This window comes from Callithrix jacchus, chromosome 13 (genome assembly GCF_049354715.1).
Source record: "Callithrix jacchus isolate 240 chromosome 13, calJac240_pri, whole genome shotgun sequence".
In the NCBI taxonomy this organism is placed as follows: Eukaryota; Metazoa; Chordata; class Mammalia; order Primates; family Cebidae; genus Callithrix; species Callithrix jacchus.
The window spans coordinates 42,039,370-42,057,986 of NC_133514.1; the positions used below are offsets into that span (position 1 = coordinate 42,039,370).

Here is an 18,617-nt window from a genome sequence, read left to right on the forward strand (position 1 = left end):
TCTTATCTGAAACACACACAGCCAGGAGAAACACTTCTGGAAGTTATTTCTAGGAGCAGATGGTAAATGGGAGTGTGGGGGCCACCGGTAGCCTGCGGTGCCTCCCAAGTTCTCCTTCAGCCCACCCACACCCAGTTACCATTTGCAAGCTGTTGAACTGGGAGCAGAAAGCATCATTGAAGAAACTGAAGAGGAAGAAGATACCATGTGCTTCCCTGGAGAGGGTGAGGAGTGTATGACTGGCTGGGGAAAAGAAGTCACGGCTCACAGTATCGTTGATTAATTGAGTGATTTTAGTCAAGTGAATATTGATACATGGCTGAAAAAGCATGAAAATGAACACATACGGGAATTACTACTAACATAAGTGAAAACATCAAAATATCTGATAAAATGCAGTTAAAAAAACAACACAAGTGAAATGGAATGTAAAACATTTTCACAGTATTCAAAGCTTTCATAAGAGACTTAGGCTCTAAAAGAGGAGTACTACAGAAAGAAACTAGAGGAAACAGGAATTTCATCCATGTCCTGTGTATCTGCTGGTGACAGGTCAGAATGGTCAGTACGTTATTCCCTGCAGGCTGCCTAGGGTGCTCTCCTGAAACAGATGCCTGAGCCTCCTGCATCTATGAAGTTACGACACAGCAACTGGTAACTCTGAGTCTGATGAGAAAAACAGATTTTAGGTTTGGGAAATGGGATTGCTGTAATTTATACATCCAAATGCAAACTGGAGCTCTGATTGAATTCTGCCCTGGGGAGAACTTGCTGCTAACCCACAGGCACCAAGAGCCAAGTGTTACACAGGATACTTTAAAAATAAAATGTTCTTGGAATCCTCGCCTCCCATGCTATCTTCTAAGATAACTACAAATCCTCTTCTAAGATTTAACTGAGTTCTGCCAAGGACTCTATCCAGAATGATTATTGTAAAGCTTTACAAATTCCACCTTGGCCCTAGTGATAATTAGCAAATCATATGCAGACCTCCTCGGAAACCAATGACCAGGCTGATGAGTCTGCACATTGGTTTTGTTAGATACTTTATGGAGAAAAACAAAGGTTGGTGATAGTGTAGCTCTGGGCCTACAGAGAGCCTCCCTTTTGGTTCTGAAATTGCTGATGTGATAAGAGACAAAGCAGCAATTTCAGGGTCTAAAATCTTCATTAAAGGAACTAATGAAACTCAAAGTCCTAGGTCTCTGAGGCGGTGATAAAATCCACAGCTGTGATTCACATTTCCAATTCATTTTGAGCTCTATCTGAAGCTGTCACTTCCTACCTGAGAATTCCCATTTAGAGAGCTACACAGCACAGTCACCTGCCCTTCCACACTCCGTGGTAATTGCTAACGTCCCAGATAAACCCCTCCACTAAGAACTCTGCCACAGAAAGAGGGCCTGGCTGCATGAGGCACTTTGTCAAAATGAGCACTAAACACTTGAGTGAAATCAACCAGATACATAGGAGCACTAAACATTTGAGTGAAATCAACCAGAACTAAGACCCAGATCCATGCACTCAGGAACTTGCTCTGAATTTGTTTGACAACAGAAAAGTAGAATATTTCTAATTAGCTAATATATATACACATTTTTTAATCATCCAAAAGTAGAGGCAAATCACTTAAGGTCCCCAGCACTTTACAATGAAAGGTCAGAGAGAACCCCACAAAAAAAAGCATTAAAAGGATAGGATCACTAATTGTGAGAGGTTAATTATATCAGGATAACTCTCAGGTAGGTAACTAGGTGAGCATGCTGATTTCATACTGGAATCTTCAAGAGTTAACAGAATCTACTATCCCTTCCTCCAGGTCAGTCCAGGGCCACAGGGGGCCACTTCACAGCCTCACTGCAGCATCCTTACTGGGTATAAGCATTGGCCCAGACGGACAGTCACATAGGTCCTCAAAGAGTTGCAGAGAATTAAGAATCCGGCTTTGGGGGAAAAAATTAATATGAATTTTTTTAGAACTATCTCCTGTACACTGGACAAGACTGGCAAATTTGTCAAAGTGAACTGGCTTATGTACATCGCTGATAAAACATAAGGGCTTTGAGAAATATCTCAGGGCACTTGGGAAAAGCTGCAGAGATGTTTTGTCTCTAAAACTCTCTCCCTAGTTGGAGACACCCTACCCTTGTCAACTTTCCATCTGCAGACGTGAAAAAAACATATGTAAAAAGTGTAGGGGGACAGACAGGCAGGCTATTCCAAATTTCTTTGATCTATAGGCAATCAAGTTCAAAGGATTGTTTCTTTACTGGAAGAACGGAAAGCACTGCGAGTTTTGCCTGGGAGCGTTAGGTTCTAGGGCAACCACGGACTCTTTAGGAAGGAGAGCCACATGGCTCCGGCTGCGCCACCAGGGAAATCCGCCTCCCTTGGCAAATGCCTAGGGATAGCTGCTCTTCGGGAAAGCAGCCTGGGACGGATCAGGAGAGCTTGTTCTAGCACAATGTTCAAAGGCTCAATGTAGACTTTTTTAAAACCTTGAAAAATCAGTGGGTGTTTTTCGTTGTTCTTTTAAGAATGTAAAAAGGAACACACATGAGATTAGAATACTAAGCTTTTCACCCGATTTCACAATTCGCCCTGACTAGCAATTTGCTGGACTGTTCTAAAAAGTTTTTTCATTTGTTTCTTTTTTAACTACGTGTTTTGAAAACTACCAGACATTGCCTTCTCAGCCCAAAAATTGCTGTCTCTCTCAGGTTCACTGTGGTTTCCTTTTTCTGACACAAAGGCAGGCACAGGCTACCCCTCCACATGTCTGGGGAATAAGACTGTGCCCTGCGCTCATAGAAACTAAACTTTCAAAGCATCTGAGACTGGCTGATTCGGATCCAAAGACAATCACAAGGAAAGACGGTGGGCAGAGCCAGCGATTCCTCTTCCCGGTCCCTTTGCTGTCATTATTACGCGATGGATTTGCACTTTTCCTCCCTGCGCTTATCACTTTCTGGGCTTGACCTTAATTGTCAGTGTGGTATGGGTCTGTTTCCATCTAAAGCAGACAGAAAGAAACTACTCGACCTGAAATTAACGCGACTTACCAATTATTGGAATGTTCTAGCTGAAAGGCATAGATCAGCCAGTAGATCAATACCAGCAAGTTGCAAAACAGAGTTTGTTCTGCTGGCTTTCACTTTCGGCCCAATCCCCCTTTTTGTACTTTAGTGGCTGCGTCACTGGGGAAAATAGTTTGTCACCACCTCCTGTGCAGTGGCTGCTGCTCTGCCTTGTGGATCCTAAAAGCCTTCCTAATCTAAATGGCCCTTGCCTTACCTGGCCGTGGCTACCCTGGGGTCTGGAGCGTGGCTATGGAGGGAAGGGAGCAGGATGCTGCAAGAACAAGCTGACTGGATTACAATGTCCACTACTGACAGGCGCAGTGCGTGTGTGTGACCCACCGGGTTCCTGGGGCGCTGTCCCCCTGCCCCCCCCACCTGAGGCTCCCTCCCCAACCCGCCCCCGTGAGAATCACTTAAACACAGACTGAAAAGTGGGGCACTCGTGGTTTTTCATTTTCTTCATGAAGTTTTTGAACTCCTTGTTTTTCTTGTCCCACTTGTGGATGGCCGTCAGCAAGTACTGGCTCTTCACCTTGCGGCCCATGATGAGGAAGTGGTGGCTGAGGTTATCCAGCTGGTGGCAGGGACAGTCGGCCCCGTTCTTCAGGTACAGCACGAGCTTCTTCAGGTCCTTCTTCTTGATGGGTCCCAACTTCAGGGGCTTCTTCTTCTTGGGGACAATCTTTTTGTCGCCGTTTTCTTTTTTCACTTCTTTTATTTTCATCCTCAGTGCTAGAGATGGAGAGGACAGAATAAAAGGGGGGAAGAGAAAGCATTTAGAATGCAGCTGTTTTTTTGATCCTCCGAGTGATTGTATTTTATTATTTTATTGTTTTGCTTACACTTTCTTCTTTTAAATATTTTTTAAATTTTAGATTCAGGGACACACATGCAGAGTTGGTTTCATGGGTATACTGCAGGATGCTGAGGTTTGAGCTTCTAATAATCCCGTCGCCCAAGTAGCAAACCCAGTGTCCGCCACCCTCCCACATGTCTTTTGGAATCTCCAGTGTTTACTGTAGAACACAGTTTTTCATCTAAAACCATGACCCAAGCATACTGCTGAAGTGGAGAAGAAAATGAAAGGCAAGTAACAAGTCAAGAAAAGGCAGTTTGATCCATAAAATCCAAGGTCTGTAATCCCAGCACTTTGGGAGGCCAAGAGGGGTAGATCATCTGAGGTCATGAGTTCGAGACCAGCCTGGCCTACATGGTGAAACCCCATCTCTACTAAAAATACAAAAATTAGCCAGATGTGGTGGTGGGCACTCATAATCCTAGCTACTCAGGAGGCTGAGGCAGGAGAATCACTTGAACCCGGGGTGTGGATGTTGCAGTGAGCCGAGACCACCACTGTACTCCAGCCTGAGCAAGACTCCATCGCAAAAAAAAAAAAAAGGTCTCAGTTACTCAATCTACCACTTCAGTGGTGTCCAGTGATATCTCTGTAATGGCCACCAGTGCCAGAAGATCCTCAAATAAATTTCAAAACTAAATCACATTGCTCTTTTTAAAAACCCAGTGACTCAGAATATCATGCACTGCTTTAAAAGAAGAAAGTGTCCTATAACCTAATTTAATCCACATGATCTGATGCTATTGATCTCAGCATTCAGAGAAAAAAACATTCTGAGTGTTTTTGTTTTTTGTTGATGTCGTTGTGGAGGCAGGTCTCACTCTATTACCCAGGCTTGAGTGCAGTGTCTCAATCTCGGCTCACTGCAGCCTCAAACTCCCAGGCTCAAGCAATTCTCCCACTTCAGCCTCACAAGTCGCAGGGACAACAGGCACACATCATCACACCTGCCTAATCTTTTTTTTAAGAAATGGGTCTCACTATGTTGCCCAGAACTCCTGGACTCAATAAATCGTCCCTCCTCAGCCTCCTAAAGTGTTGGGATTACAGGCAAGAACCACCATGCAGAGCCATGAGGGTTTCTTTTTGTTTGGTTTTGTTTTAAGAGCAAGTTATTAGTTTAGTATTTTAACATTGAAAGACCTACAATTCCTTGAAAGTTGGGTCCTATAAAATGACAGGCAGAAATATGTCTGTGCCCTCAGCAAAGGAAAGTTCAAGATTTTTTCAAGTTGTCATGCTCGCTGCATTAAACATCAACGTCCAACCACAGCATGGGAAAAATCAGTTTCCACTACCGTGTCTCCATGGCAGTAAGATAGCGGGTACTGCTAATATCGGTCAATTGCTAGTCAACCACTAATCCCCACTGTTCTACCAACTGAGGAGACCCACACAAAATCCAAATCTATTTTGACGTCCTGGCAGATTACAGCGAGTCCTGATGAAGCCCTAATTAAAAAAATCCAGGTGATGAGCTCTCTTCAAATCCAATATGGTACCCGGGCTGCTTCTCCTCTCAACCCCCAGCAGAAAGGGAAAACCAGCCCAACCACCAACTCTGCTTTCTCTTTCCTGCGTCCCAATGGATGCTGAATGAACAGTTTTAACCCATGAGTCACATCCTGTAGTGATGACTCCACAGGGGCTACTGATGAAGATAAATGAACGAAGCACACCGAGCACATGGCGTCGCTGGGACAGTCAATTCCCCGATAACACTGGCCAGCCCCAGATATTCCCAAAGGAGCTGGAAATCACTTTCTAGGTGCCAGTCACCACAATTTGTCTATCCTCTGAATTCTTTTTAATATGAAATTACTAAGCCCCCTCTTTTTAATAACGCAAGGCTTCCTCCCACACACGCTGGGGCAAGTCTTGAACCTGAACTCAGTAGCTAACAACTGTCTTTCCTCATCTAACAACTCCAGAAGGAAGGTATAATTATTTTCCCGTCTAATTGATGAGAAAACTGAGGTGTAGGGGATTAAGTTGACTTGCCTAAAGTCACTAATCATAAGTTGAAACCTATGTCTAAATGGGCACTTTTAATCTGCATGTTATGCATGCTGACTCTATGCTTCCAAAATTCTTTAGACTGAACCCCAAACTTGAAGTACTGATTGAATGGACCAAGAAAATCAGGGGGAGGAGCTCAGACCCTTCTCCCAGTTTCACCTACGTTTCAAAATGACTTCACTTACAAAAGGGCAGAAGAGTACCTCCTGGTTGAGAGAGACTTCTCTGGCAAAGGAGAAATTGCATTTGTGAAAGTGTTATTATGTAGTATTTTATTTATTAGAGGCAGGGTCCCACTCTGTTGCCCAAGCTAGAGGGTAGTGGTGCAGTCTTGAATTCCCAGGTTCAAGAGATCCTCCTGGCTCAGCCAGGACTACAGGCGCATGACATCATGCCCTGCTAATTTTTTCACTTTCATTTTTTGTAGAGACAGGGTCTTGCTATGTTGCCCAGGCTGGTCTCAAACTTCTGGCCTCTAGCAATCCTCCTGCCTTAGCCTCCCAAAGTGCTGGGATTACAGGTGTGAGCCATGACTGGCCTATTACTTAATACTGAGTTAACTAGAAAGGCATTCCTTTGGCTAACCCAAGAATATGAAAGAGGAGAAAAGAGTGCTAGGAAGAAATCTTTCATGAATGTGTCAAAGTCAGTAAATCAGACCATCTCCCTCTGCTTTCTTACTGTAAGAGTTCCTCATGCTGAGGCCCACTATGACCCCAGGCCTACGAAGTCTCACCCCAAGGGTGGCAGAGGGGATGGGAATGAGGCCCCAGTGAGCAGAATTCTTCAGTTGAAAATGAGCACTGCCCTCCCAGGCTACTCCGTGCTTCCTAGCACACATGGGAGCGCTCTCCCGAACGAGGGCCTTATTCACACCCCTCCCCCGGCCAGGACCAGCCGCATCCCAGTCTCCCAATTAGGCTGGACCCCACCCCTACTGAGGACAGAGCACAGTGGGGACTGGCAAGTGGGAGTGCCATCATGGAAAGCAGCCGAGATCCCCCCACAGCCTGGCACCGATACACCCACGCAGGCCCACTCCTGGTTCAGCTTCCATGGCTGGCTCACAAATCTTGTGCCTGCGGCTTCACATGGGAAAAGACTGCCCCTGCTCTAGTCTGTGGCTCACTGAATGAGAAAGGTTTTCAGCGGGTTGGAGTGAGAGACCAGTAAGGAGACTCTCACTGCCCAGGTCTAGGGAGAGGCAGGCTGGCTCCCTCTCTGCCATCCTCTGCAAAACAGAGCCAGTGGGAATGGTAGAAACCACATCTCAAAGAAAGGCTGTAAAGAGCGCTGCACAGTTTCAAAAGAGTAAGAACAATTCTGCTCCTTTCACAAGACTCTCCAAGATGTGGCCTCAGGTCTTCAGAAAAGCACCAACCTCCTTCCCAAAGTCTAAGGCTAGAATTGCTATAAGAGAGTACAAGGACATCACCAGGAGAAATTAATGCATGCTCCAGGTGACAAGGTGGAAGCCCTCTTTTCTGCAGAGAAGTGAGCCATCGTAATACAGTACCCGCCACGTGCTGGGCTCTGCAGATGAGAATGACTCATTCTCCTTATTGAATACTCCCCACAACCATCTTTGGAAGCCATCAATAGGACAGGCGCAGTGGCTCATGCCTGTAATCCCAGCACTTTGGGAGGCCGAGGCATGTGGATCACCTGAGATCACGAGTTCGAGACCAGCCTGGAGAAACCCCATCTCTACTAAAAATACAAAATTAGCCGGGCATGATGGTGCATCCCTGCAATCCCACAATCCCAGCTACTCAGAAGGCTGAGGCAAGAGAATCGCTTGAACCCAGGAGGCAGAGGTAGCAGTGAGCCGTGATCGCACCATTGCACTCCAGCCTGGGCAACAGGAAACTCTGTCTCTTAAAAAAAAAAAAAAGACATCAATAGTACTTTATTACAATCAAGGAGAAGGACTCAGGTTAACTAACAACAGCATGAGGCCACCGTTTGTAAGAGACAGAATCAGGATCAGAACCCACACCTAACCCCAAAACCACACTCTCTCCTGACATACATACCACGACTCCGTTAGAAATGATGTTGCCTCAGTGGAAACTATTTCACTCTTCTGATTGTGTTGCCTTTAATCACAACTCAAATAAAAAGTTAATGTTCCTTTGCCATGACCGTGTAAAGGAATGTAGTTTACATAGGTGGGGGAGCAACGAGGGCAGAGAAATCAGATGATGGGAATGTGTTACACATTAGACTTAGACGTTACTTCTTGTCTTGCCACTTGGCCCCCTTTCTTTTTTTGAGGTGGGGAGAGCAGGGAAGAAGGCATATATGGCCAGAAATTACATCTTTCCGTCTTTCAAGGGTCTTCGGGGTGCAGATTACCGACAATGTTGGAGAGATCAAAAGCTGTCCCGGGTAGATTTTCCCTCGTGGGTGTGTGTGCAGACCCCCATCATGCCGCATCCCAGGGCTGTAGGGGCAAGGGTGGCTGCTGGCCCGGGAGCAGCCCCGAGCCGATCACCGCCACCCCACACCACCCCATCTCATCGTGCTCACAGTGCCTGGGCCCCAGCAATGTCGCGCATGGGCTGAATTTGCAATGCAAATGATGGTGGTGGGCAAACAGGAGAAGCCCCAGAAGGTTGTGCTGAGGCAACAGCTGGATGGAGTCCCGGGTCCTTGGTTCTGCTCTGAGCCTCAGTTCTCTGTCTGTAGAGTACAGAGCACCATCCGACTACAGGCCCAGTGGACTGACCATCCGAGGAGCCCCTGCTGGGTACTTCCCGGAGATGGCAAAGCTTGTCTCCAGCACTGTCCCTACCCAGTGCTTCCTCCATGCTTCCCTGCTGTGCCTGAGGGACACGGCTTCAACTAAGCTACCACCTCAGCCCCTGGATCTCAGCTCCCTGTAACAGCTAGACCCTGGACTAAAACCAAACAAAAACACAAAATTTAACAATATTGGGTTTATATTTTTTCTTAAGCAACAATTTAACATCCTCCAAAGGTAGGACATGATTTCCACCTAGGCATCGATGCAGCAAGAATCCAGAGCCCCAGAAGCTTTGAAAACTCAGAATTCGAGGCTACAACGAGGGCCTCTCTGGACCTTTCTCAGGAAACCTTAAAATAATCCATTCCACTTGAGGAGGCCATTAAGCTTGCATTCTACTTGCAGTCACCCAAACCATTTTCGCACACAAAATAGACTTGCTTGGTAGGCTCCACAAGAAGGCTGGCCCTATTTGGGAAGCGAAATGAGAAGTCATCACACACCATCCCAAACCCTCACATTCTTCAAAGCTGTCTCTTCCTCCTGACTCCCTGCTTCTATGAATGGTGCCTCCAGCCCTCCCAAGCCCGAGACATCTGACCCATGACTTTGAACGTAAGGCAACCATTGGCCCGGAGCCAGTCATTTCATAACCAGTCCTGTGCAACAGCTGTAGGAGTCCAGGAAGGGTCTGTGGGGAAAGGCAGGCATGAGGTTGCATTAGGAATCAGTCTTGTAACTCCTCTGATTGCAGATGACAGTAGTAATGAAAGGTAAAGTACAGAGAGGAAGAGGAACGCCGGGGAGAACCTTCGTGGGGTAAAAGGAAGAGTTACTATAAAAGCCATGAGAGACCCAGCTGGGAAACCAGGCAGCCCAATGTCATGAAAACCACAGGGTACATTTAAATGCAGGAAACGCCCTCAACCCTAAGTGCTAAAGAGTTTAACAATGAGTCTGGCTGGGTGAAGTGGCTCATGCTTGTAATCCCAACACTTTGGGAGGCTGAGGCAGGCAGATCACCTGAGGTTGGGAGTTCGAGACCAGCTTGACCAACATGGAGAAACCCCATCTCTACTAAAAATACAAAATTATTCAGGTGTGATGGCACATGCCCATAATCCCAAACCCTACTTGGGAGGCTGAGGCAGGAGAGTCGTTTGAACCCAGAAGGTGGAGGTTGCAGTAAGCCAAGATCATGTCATTGCACTGCAGCCTGAGCAATAAGAGCAAAACTCCGTCTCAAAAAAAAAAAAAAAAAAAAAAAAAAATAATAGTGAGTCTGAAACTAGAGCACTTAACTGAGTGATTAAGGGAGCACACCAACACATAAGAGGCCAGGATCCAGAGTGGTGAAGGTGAATTCCAGAGAGCTAAAGTCCAATAAGAAGGGAAAAGAAGAGAGAAGCCATACCACCAAGCTTCTGGACTGAGTGCGAAGGGGCACTCCTGGGCATGCAGGCCGCACATATTAGACTGGGCACATGCAGTCATCCCCACTCTTCTTGAAGTCAGTTTAAAATTATAGTCGAAAACAAGTTATAAACACATGCAACAAAGTGGCATAGGAAATGAGCAAATCAACATAATAGAAAGCAAATGGATGGTAGAATCTGGCTTGAAAGGGAGAATAAAACCTAAAATGCAGACAGGGATGCCAGTAAAGTGCAGAGAAAAGAAGAAAAAAAGGGACAGACAGGGACACCAGTAAGAAACAGCCCATCTGCCTGGCAGGTCCCAGAAATGCTCCTGAACTGGGAGCCCCAGACGCTCCATCACAGAGGCCGTCAATGCTGGGACTGGCATCACGTTTACATAGGGATACTCAGACCCTCTCTCCTGGGCCCTGAGTCCAGGTGGCTGCCCTCGCCAACTCCAGCAGTAGCCACGGGCTTCATCCCATACAGAAGGCCTATAGTCCCAGCTCCTTGAGAGGCTGAGGCAGGAGAATCGCTTGACCCTGGGAGGTGGAGGTTGCCGTGAGCTGAGATTGCGCCACTGCACTCCAGTCTGGGTGACAGAGCAAGACTCCATAAAGAAAAAAAAAGGCTTGAACCTGCAGACAGCCTGTAGCTGGGGTACACCAGACACAGAGGAGGACAGGGTGCTGCTGCGTGAACACCAAAGGGTTACATGAAAGTCTGCAAAGTGAAGGATGAGACACTCGGCTGTTAGAATACTATACTTATATTCCTGTTTCAGAGAAACTTATATGCCTGTTTTAGAGAAAAACTGAGTGGTTTTTGTCTAAAACGATTAGGTTGTTGCAAAAGGAATCGCAGTTTTTGCCATTACTTTCAACTGCAAAAACTGAAGTTACTTCTGTATCAACCTAATAATAGTTCAAAAGAAAAGACCTATGAGCCTTCCGCAAAATCCTCAAGTGAGGCCCAACAAATCACAGGCCCTTCATGTACACAAAGAGCTTCCAACGTCCTATCTCACTGTTAAATTCAAATGGACAGTCAAGGACTGGCAGGTATTTAAGGAAAGCCTCCAAACATGAATGACAGAGACCATAACACACAAAACAGAAAAGGAAGAAAAGGAATTCAGAGATAACAGAGGCAAGGCAGGGAGTATTTAAAAAGCTTTTCACTTTTTGCCTTGTTGCACTCCTAAAAGCGATATGGGTCACCAGTAGCTCTCCTGGAGCCACCAAAAAAAACTCAGCCAGGCTTCTCGCTCTTGTCATTTCAGTCTCCCTCTGTGCTGGCAGTCAGTTTCCATCAGTTTGCACAGGAAATAGGTTTCATTAAGTTAGACTAAGTGAGCTTCCTTGAATGGATTAGCCAAGGCGTCCACCAAGTGTGGGAAACCACGCTAGCTCTCTGTACATAAAATAGTATTTTTTAAAAACTTTAAAAAATAATATGGCCAAGCGTGGTGGCCCACACCTGTAAACTCAGCACTTTGGGAGGCTGAGGCAGGCAGATCACTTGAAGCCAAGAGTTAGCGACCAGCCTGGGCAACACAGTGAGACCCCATCTCTACCAAAAAAAAATATTAGCCAGGCATGGTTGTGCATGCCTGTAGTCCCAGCTACTCAGGAAGCCAAGGTGAGAGGTTGCCTGAGTCTGGGGAGATTGAGGCTGCAGTGAGCTCTGATTGTACCCCTGCACTCCAGCCTGGGTAAGAGAGTGAGACCTTGCCTTAAAAAAATTGTTTTAAATGATAATAAATTAGATAATACCTTTGTATTCCTAAAACAAGAACAAAAAGCTATTAAAAGGAATGTTCAGAGATCAGGAAAGATTACTTGGAAATTTAAAATATAAGACAGGAAATATAAAATGCAATAGAGTAAAAAATGTAAAAGAAAGGAAATAAATATGCAGTATACTACATAGCTGCAAATAATATTTACATAATTTAATAAATTAAACATTCAATATTAACCAAAAGTGTGATATAACTATCCTGAAAAGATAGTGTAAGAGAGATAAATCTTTAACTTCAGTAACAGAAAATCAATTGGTTTTAAGATAAAGTTGAAGAGGTGGGGCACGGTGGCTCATGCCTGTAATCCCAGAACTTTAGGAGGCTGAGTCAGGTGGATCACTTGGGGCCAAGAGTTCAAGACCAGACCAGCCTGACAAGCATGGCAAAACCTCATCTCTACTGAAAATACAAAAATTAGGCAGTGTGGTGGCACATGCCTATAATTCTAGCTACTTGGGAGGCTAAGGTAGGAGAATCACTTGAACTCAGGAGGCAGAGGTTGCAGTGAGCTGGGATCCGGCCACTGCACTGCAGTGGTGACAGAGCCAGACTGCCTCAAAAAAAGGTTTTTTTCAAGAATATTAAAGAAAACTTTTTTAAAGATAAGGTTGAAGTAATTTCCTGAAAAGATGAACAAAATAACAAAGTGATGGGAAAGAGAGGAAAGAAAAAGATCAAGTGTCAATCCAAGACTTTTCATGTCTCAGAAAAAGGTATTATAGCAAGAGAGAACCAAGAAAACAAATGGGAGAAAATACTGAAGAAATAATATGAGAAAACTTTCCAGAAATGAAAAACATGAGTCCTCAGGTTCAACAACATCCAGCTCAATGAATCATGGCATTTAGAAATATGAAGGACAAGGAGAACTTTTAAAATCTTCAAGAGAAAAGAGTAGACATCTAATACAAAGGATCAGTATCCCAATTGCACTGAATTTATCAATAGTGACACTAGAAGCTGGAAGATAATGAATCAATGCCTTTAAAATTCCAAAATTTGATACTGAGGCAAGCTATCAATCAGCATGCAAGAGTAAAATAAAAACATCTTCAGGCATCAAATGGTCTTAAAGCTTCATCTCCCATGTATCTTTTCTTAGGAAGCTACTCAATGATGTGCTCTACAAAAATGCAGAATTTTTTAATTTATAAAATGTATTACTAGCCAGGTGCAGTGGCTCACACCTGTAATCCTAGCACTTAAGGCCGAGACAGGAAGATTGCCTGAGCTCAGGAGTTCCAGACCAGCCTGGGAAACATGGCAAAACTCTGTCCCTACTAAAAATACAAAAAATTAGCCAGGCACGGTGGCACGTACCTGTGGGCCCATCTAATAGGGAGGCTGAGGCAAAGGTTGCAATGAGCTGAAATCATACCACTGTACTCCAGCCTAGGCAACAGAGTAAGACTCTGTCTAAAAAAAAAGGAAAGAAAAGAAAAAGGAAGGAAGCATTATTAATGTTACTTTTGATTGAAAAGTAATAATTGTTTACACTTACAGGTTACAATGTGATGCTGTGATACATGTATAAGAGAAGGAATGATTAATCAAGCGAATTAGCATGTCCATCTCATTTACCTATTTTTTAAAAATGCAGAATTAAACAAGACATAGGATTCAGGAAACCAAAAGTCTAACCTAAGAAAAAAAAAGGAACACTTGGTCTAACCTAAGAAAGGAAAAGCAAAGGATGTTTTTTCCAGAACAACTGTGCAGCAGGCTGTGATGGTTAATTTTAGATGTCAGCTTGAATGAGGGATGCCGAGAAGGCTGGAGACGCATGTCTGTCCAAGAGGGTATTTCAGGGTGTGTCTAGAAGGGTGTTTCAGAGGAGACTGACATGTGAGACAGTGGGCTGGGAGAGGAAGACCCAGCCCTCAATGTGGGCCGGCACCACCCAATCTGACTGCAAGGGCAGTCAGAGTAAAGCAGGGAGAGGATAATGGCTGCTTCTCTCCTCCTGCCCTTGCAGGTCAGACTCCATATTTTTCAATTCTGGGACTTTGGAGCCTGCACCAGTGGCCTCCTGGGGGCTCTGAGGCTTTCAGCCTCAGACTGGGGGCTGCATTGTTCCGAGGCTTCTCTGGTTCTCCAGCTTGCAGACAGCCTATCGTGAGACTCCTCTGATCCTGTGAACCAGTGGCCCTGATGAAGTCCCTCTCCCATCTCCTACTGGTTCTGTTTCTCTGAAGAACCCTGTCTAACAAACAGGCCTAAAGCTGCCATCAGTCCAGACCAATGGCAGGAAAGAACTCAGGACGATTTCCTGATCCATATCTGCCAGAAAGTTTGGGGCTGAATTCATAATACAAACCTAAGTAACTGGGCAAATAAAATGGGGCGGTTACCATCTCAAGGAAAAACAAAAAGATGTAAAAGAAAGGAAATAAATATGCAGTACACTACATGGCTAAGCTACAAATAATATTTATGTAATTATAATAAACACTGAATATTCCATCAAAATGTGATATAACTATATTGGAAAGACAGTGTAAGTGATAAATCTTTAACCAATAACAGAAAATCAAAGAATGTCTAAATATTAAAAATAAGGAATCAAATTATAAGCATGTTATTTATTTGCCTCAGTTTGCTGAATATGAAGAAATCACTAAAAATACTTGAAAATTATTACTTCTAGGTCACAGGAACTAGAGGTAGGAAGGAACTGTAGTTTTTGCTAAAAACCTTTCACTCTGGCTGCACACGGTGGCTCAAGCCTGTAATCCGAGCACTTTGGGAGGCTGAGGCGGGTGGATCATGAGGTGAAGAGATTGAGAACATCCTGGTCAACATGGTGAAACCCCGTGTCTACTAAAAATACAAAAAATTAGCTGGGCATGGTGGCACGTGCCTGTAATCCCAGCTACTCAGGAGGCTGAGGCAGGAGAATTGCTTGAAGCCAGGAGGTGGAGGTTGCGGTGAGCCGAGATCGCACCTTTGCACTCCAGCCTGGGTAACAAGAGCAAAACTCCGTCTCAAAACAACAACAACAACAAAAAAACCTTTCATGCCTATTTACCTGTCAAACTATATTTATTTTGCATCAAAACTCTAAAATGTAACAAACTTACAGTCTAACACAGAATGTTAGTATATGTGAAATATAAACACAAAATGTCAGATTATGAAGGCAATACAGAGACCAGACAGGTCCACACCCTTCACCTTCCACTCAGCTGCAGCAACTTGGCTATAGTTAGGGATTCTTAAGGGTTTTGTTTGAGTAAGAATTCTGCTTTCTCGCAGCTTTTTGCTTTTTCCCTTTTTTTTTCTTTTTTGAGGAGGAGGGAGGCAGTCTGCTGATTTCGTCAATCTCCATCATTTTTCAGATAAGATAAAAAAATCAATTGGGTTGAAGGCAAATTATTTACTTAGAACTGGAAGAGACGTTAAACCTGGTTCAACCGATGCTCAGAAGTGAAGTCACTTGTCCCAGGCCATTCAGCTCTGCCTGGAACCTGCTCCCTGCCTCTCTGCCCAGAGCTTTGTGTTTTACGCCACAGTCCCTCCAGGAGGAGAGCAAGAAGGGATGAACAGAGGCCTGGCCATCTGGGATGATGGGGCAAGCAGCTGGATCCATTTTTTCCAAAAGGTACTGATAGAATAAAAAAATCACCAAGAGGCAGATACCAGACCACACACTGATTCCTAAAAGATTCGCTCTTTCCCTAAATTGCTTTCTCTTTCAGAGGGGCCTAAAGTTCCCAGAGAGATGACCTGAGAAGTAGAGGACAAGCTAGTCACGGTGAGACTGGCAAACTCTTTCAGAGACAGGATCTCACTGTGTCACGCAGGCAGGAGTGTAGTGGCGCCATCATAGTTCACTGCAGCCTTGATCTTCTGGGTTCAAGTGATCCTTCAGCCTCAGCCTCCTGAGTAGCTGTGACTACAAGCATTCAGTACCACAGCCAGCTAATTTTTTAATTTTGTGTAGAAACAGGATCTTTCCATCTTTCCCAGGTTGGTCTCGAACTCCTGAGCTCAAGTGATCCTCCCACCTCAGCCTCTCAAAGTGCTCTCACAGATGTGAGCCACCATACCAGTCTGAAAACTCTACAAAAGTAGCTTAGTGCAGCTCGGTTGATCAGGAAGGGCCCAAAGACGGGCACCCCAATGCACCAGTCTCATGGGTCTGCTCCACCCCTCCTACCCCACAGAGCCTCCAGGTGGAAAAGTCTGTTCAGATACCAAAGCCTCACTAAGCCGTGAATACAGAGCACTGATTTCCTGCCTCCCAGCCCCAGATCACACATGTCTTGGGTAAGCAACCCTGAAGCCTGAGGCAGAAAGCACCTCCCAAAGTCCAACTGTGCAAATGAGATTCGTAACAGCACTGGGTACGGCGTTTGGCTGCGAGCAACCACAGCCTCCTTCCAACACTCAGCAGAGCTCTGGGCACCATGGCGAGCCGGCTTTGCAGCACTAGGGCCAAGATAAGTCCTACTGACAATGGCCTTGCAGTGGCAGTTTAACAGATCCCTCTGTTCCCAGCAGGAGCCGACATCTGGCATCATTAATTCATATAGCAGAGAAAGGGGCTTGTGCGGTGTCACAATAACTCAGCCTCTCTCCCCTGACCACAAGCTGCATGCTGCATACTTACATGCATTTGCTGACTATAGGACATAAGTTACACACGAGAAAAACAAAACTAAAAAAACAAGATCCAAAGCAGATTTCTTTTTCTCTCATCTCCAAAAAAAACAAAAAAGACAGATGTGAAAAATGCTCCTGAGTGGCTCATTCGGGACAAACTATTTAACTGAAGTTGTCCTGTTTTCTGGACCCCAGACACCTTGGAACGGTAGCCAGGCAGGAGTGGAGACTGCAACTTTGCAGAGCCCTCTCCCCAGTACTCACATATGAATGCACACACACACACAGGCTCCTGTACACATGTGCAGATGCATATCAGCATCATCAATGCATGCACACCAGCACCGTCAATGCATGCACACCAGCACCGTCAATGCATGCACACCAGCACTGTCAATGCATGCACATCAGCACCGTCAATGCATACACACCAGCATCGTCAATGCATGCACACCAGCATCGTCAATGCATGCACACCAGCACTGTCAATGCATGCACATCAGCACCGTCAATGCATACACACCAGCATCGTCAATGCATACACACCAGTATCATCAATGCATCAATGCATACACACCAGTATCATCAATGCATCAATGCATACACACCAGCATCATCAACACATATGCACCAGCAACATCAACGCGTACACACCAGCATCATCAATGCATACACACCAGCACCGTCAATGCATGCACACCAGCACCGTCAATGCATACACACCAGCACCGTCCATGCATACACACCAGTATCATCAATGCATCATCAACGCATACACACCAGCATCATCAACACATATACACCAGCAACATCAATGCATACACACCAGCACCGTCAATGCATGCACACCAGCATTGTCAATGCATGCACACCAGCACCGTCAATGCATACACACCAGCATCAACACATACACACCAGCATCAACGCATACACACCAGCAACGTCAACGCATACACACCAGCATCGTCAACACATACACACCAGCAGCGACAAAGCATACACACCAGCAGCGTCAACGCCTACACAGCAGCAGCGTCAACGCCTACACACCAGCAGCGTCAACGCCCACACTCCAGCAGCGTCAACGCCCACACACCAGCAGCATCGTCAACGCCCACACACCAGCAGCATCGTCAACGCCTACACACCAGCAGCAGCGTCAACGCCTACACGCCAGCATCGTCAACGCCTACACGCCAGCATCGTCAACGCCTACACGCCAGCAGCGTCAACGCCTACACGCCAGCATCGTCAACGCCTACACGCCAGCATCGTCAACGCCTACACGCCAGCATCGTCAACGCATACACGCCAGCAGCATCCATGCATACACGCCAGCAGCATCCATGCATACACACCAGCAGCATCAGTATCAGCTACCTGGAATCTGGCTAACTGCTTGATTTCCTGGACTGTTAAATCCCAACTGAGTTAAGCCAACGGTGCAAAATGAAAGCCTTGCTCTGAGAGCAAAGAGTTGCCTGTCATGGTTTCACCTGGGAAGGCAGCTGCCTTGGGCACCAAGGGCTTGGGCCTCAGGGTGGATCAGAGAAGAACTGTAGCCCCTCCACTTCACAGTATGCACCTTAGCCTCCTCCACCCCCAGTCCCCCTACCCCCCAACCCAACCACCACCCTACGTGGGAGGCAGAGAGAGAGGAATAAAAGAATCGCTTAAATAAAGTCCATCACCAGGATTGATTGAATCTTGGCTCCGAGTCCCGGCAAACCTGCCAAGCCAAACAGCTTTTCCTACCATGGGGTCACTGGTTCTTCATTCCTCTCCAATCTACCCCCTCTCCGTCCAGTATTTGCCCAAACAGCAAGCTGAAACAAGGGATGGTCTCCTGGGAGGGAAAAGATGAGGAGTGGGCTTCAGAAAAACTGAAAGCTATCCCTCACTGTGAGAGATGCTTAAGAGAGCGGCGCAGGAGTGAGCATCATGAGAACCGCGTGGAGGACTGTTAAAACGCTGACTGTGGGGCTCCACCCCCGAGTTTCTGAGTCAGCAGCCGAGAGGTGGGGCCCAGGAATCTGCACTGCTTTTTGCTTTTACAGACTGGGTCTCACTCTGTCGCCCAAGCCAG

The 18,617-nt window shown here is 45.8% G+C and overlaps 1 protein-coding gene across 1 annotated transcript in view; it reads right to left on the reverse strand.

The window, feature by feature from the left end:
* Positions 1-275: 275 nt before the first annotated feature.
* SFRP1 (secreted frizzled related protein 1) overlaps positions 276-18,617 on the reverse strand; it is a 49,334-nt gene continuing 30,992 nt past the window's right edge. Inside the window, exon 3 of the mRNA XM_003734602.6 lies at positions 276-3,812. Coding sequence (XP_003734650.2) covers positions 3,490-3,812 — 323 coding nt within the window. The 3' untranslated portion in view covers positions 276-3,489. The remainder of the gene's footprint in view (positions 3,813-18,617) is intronic.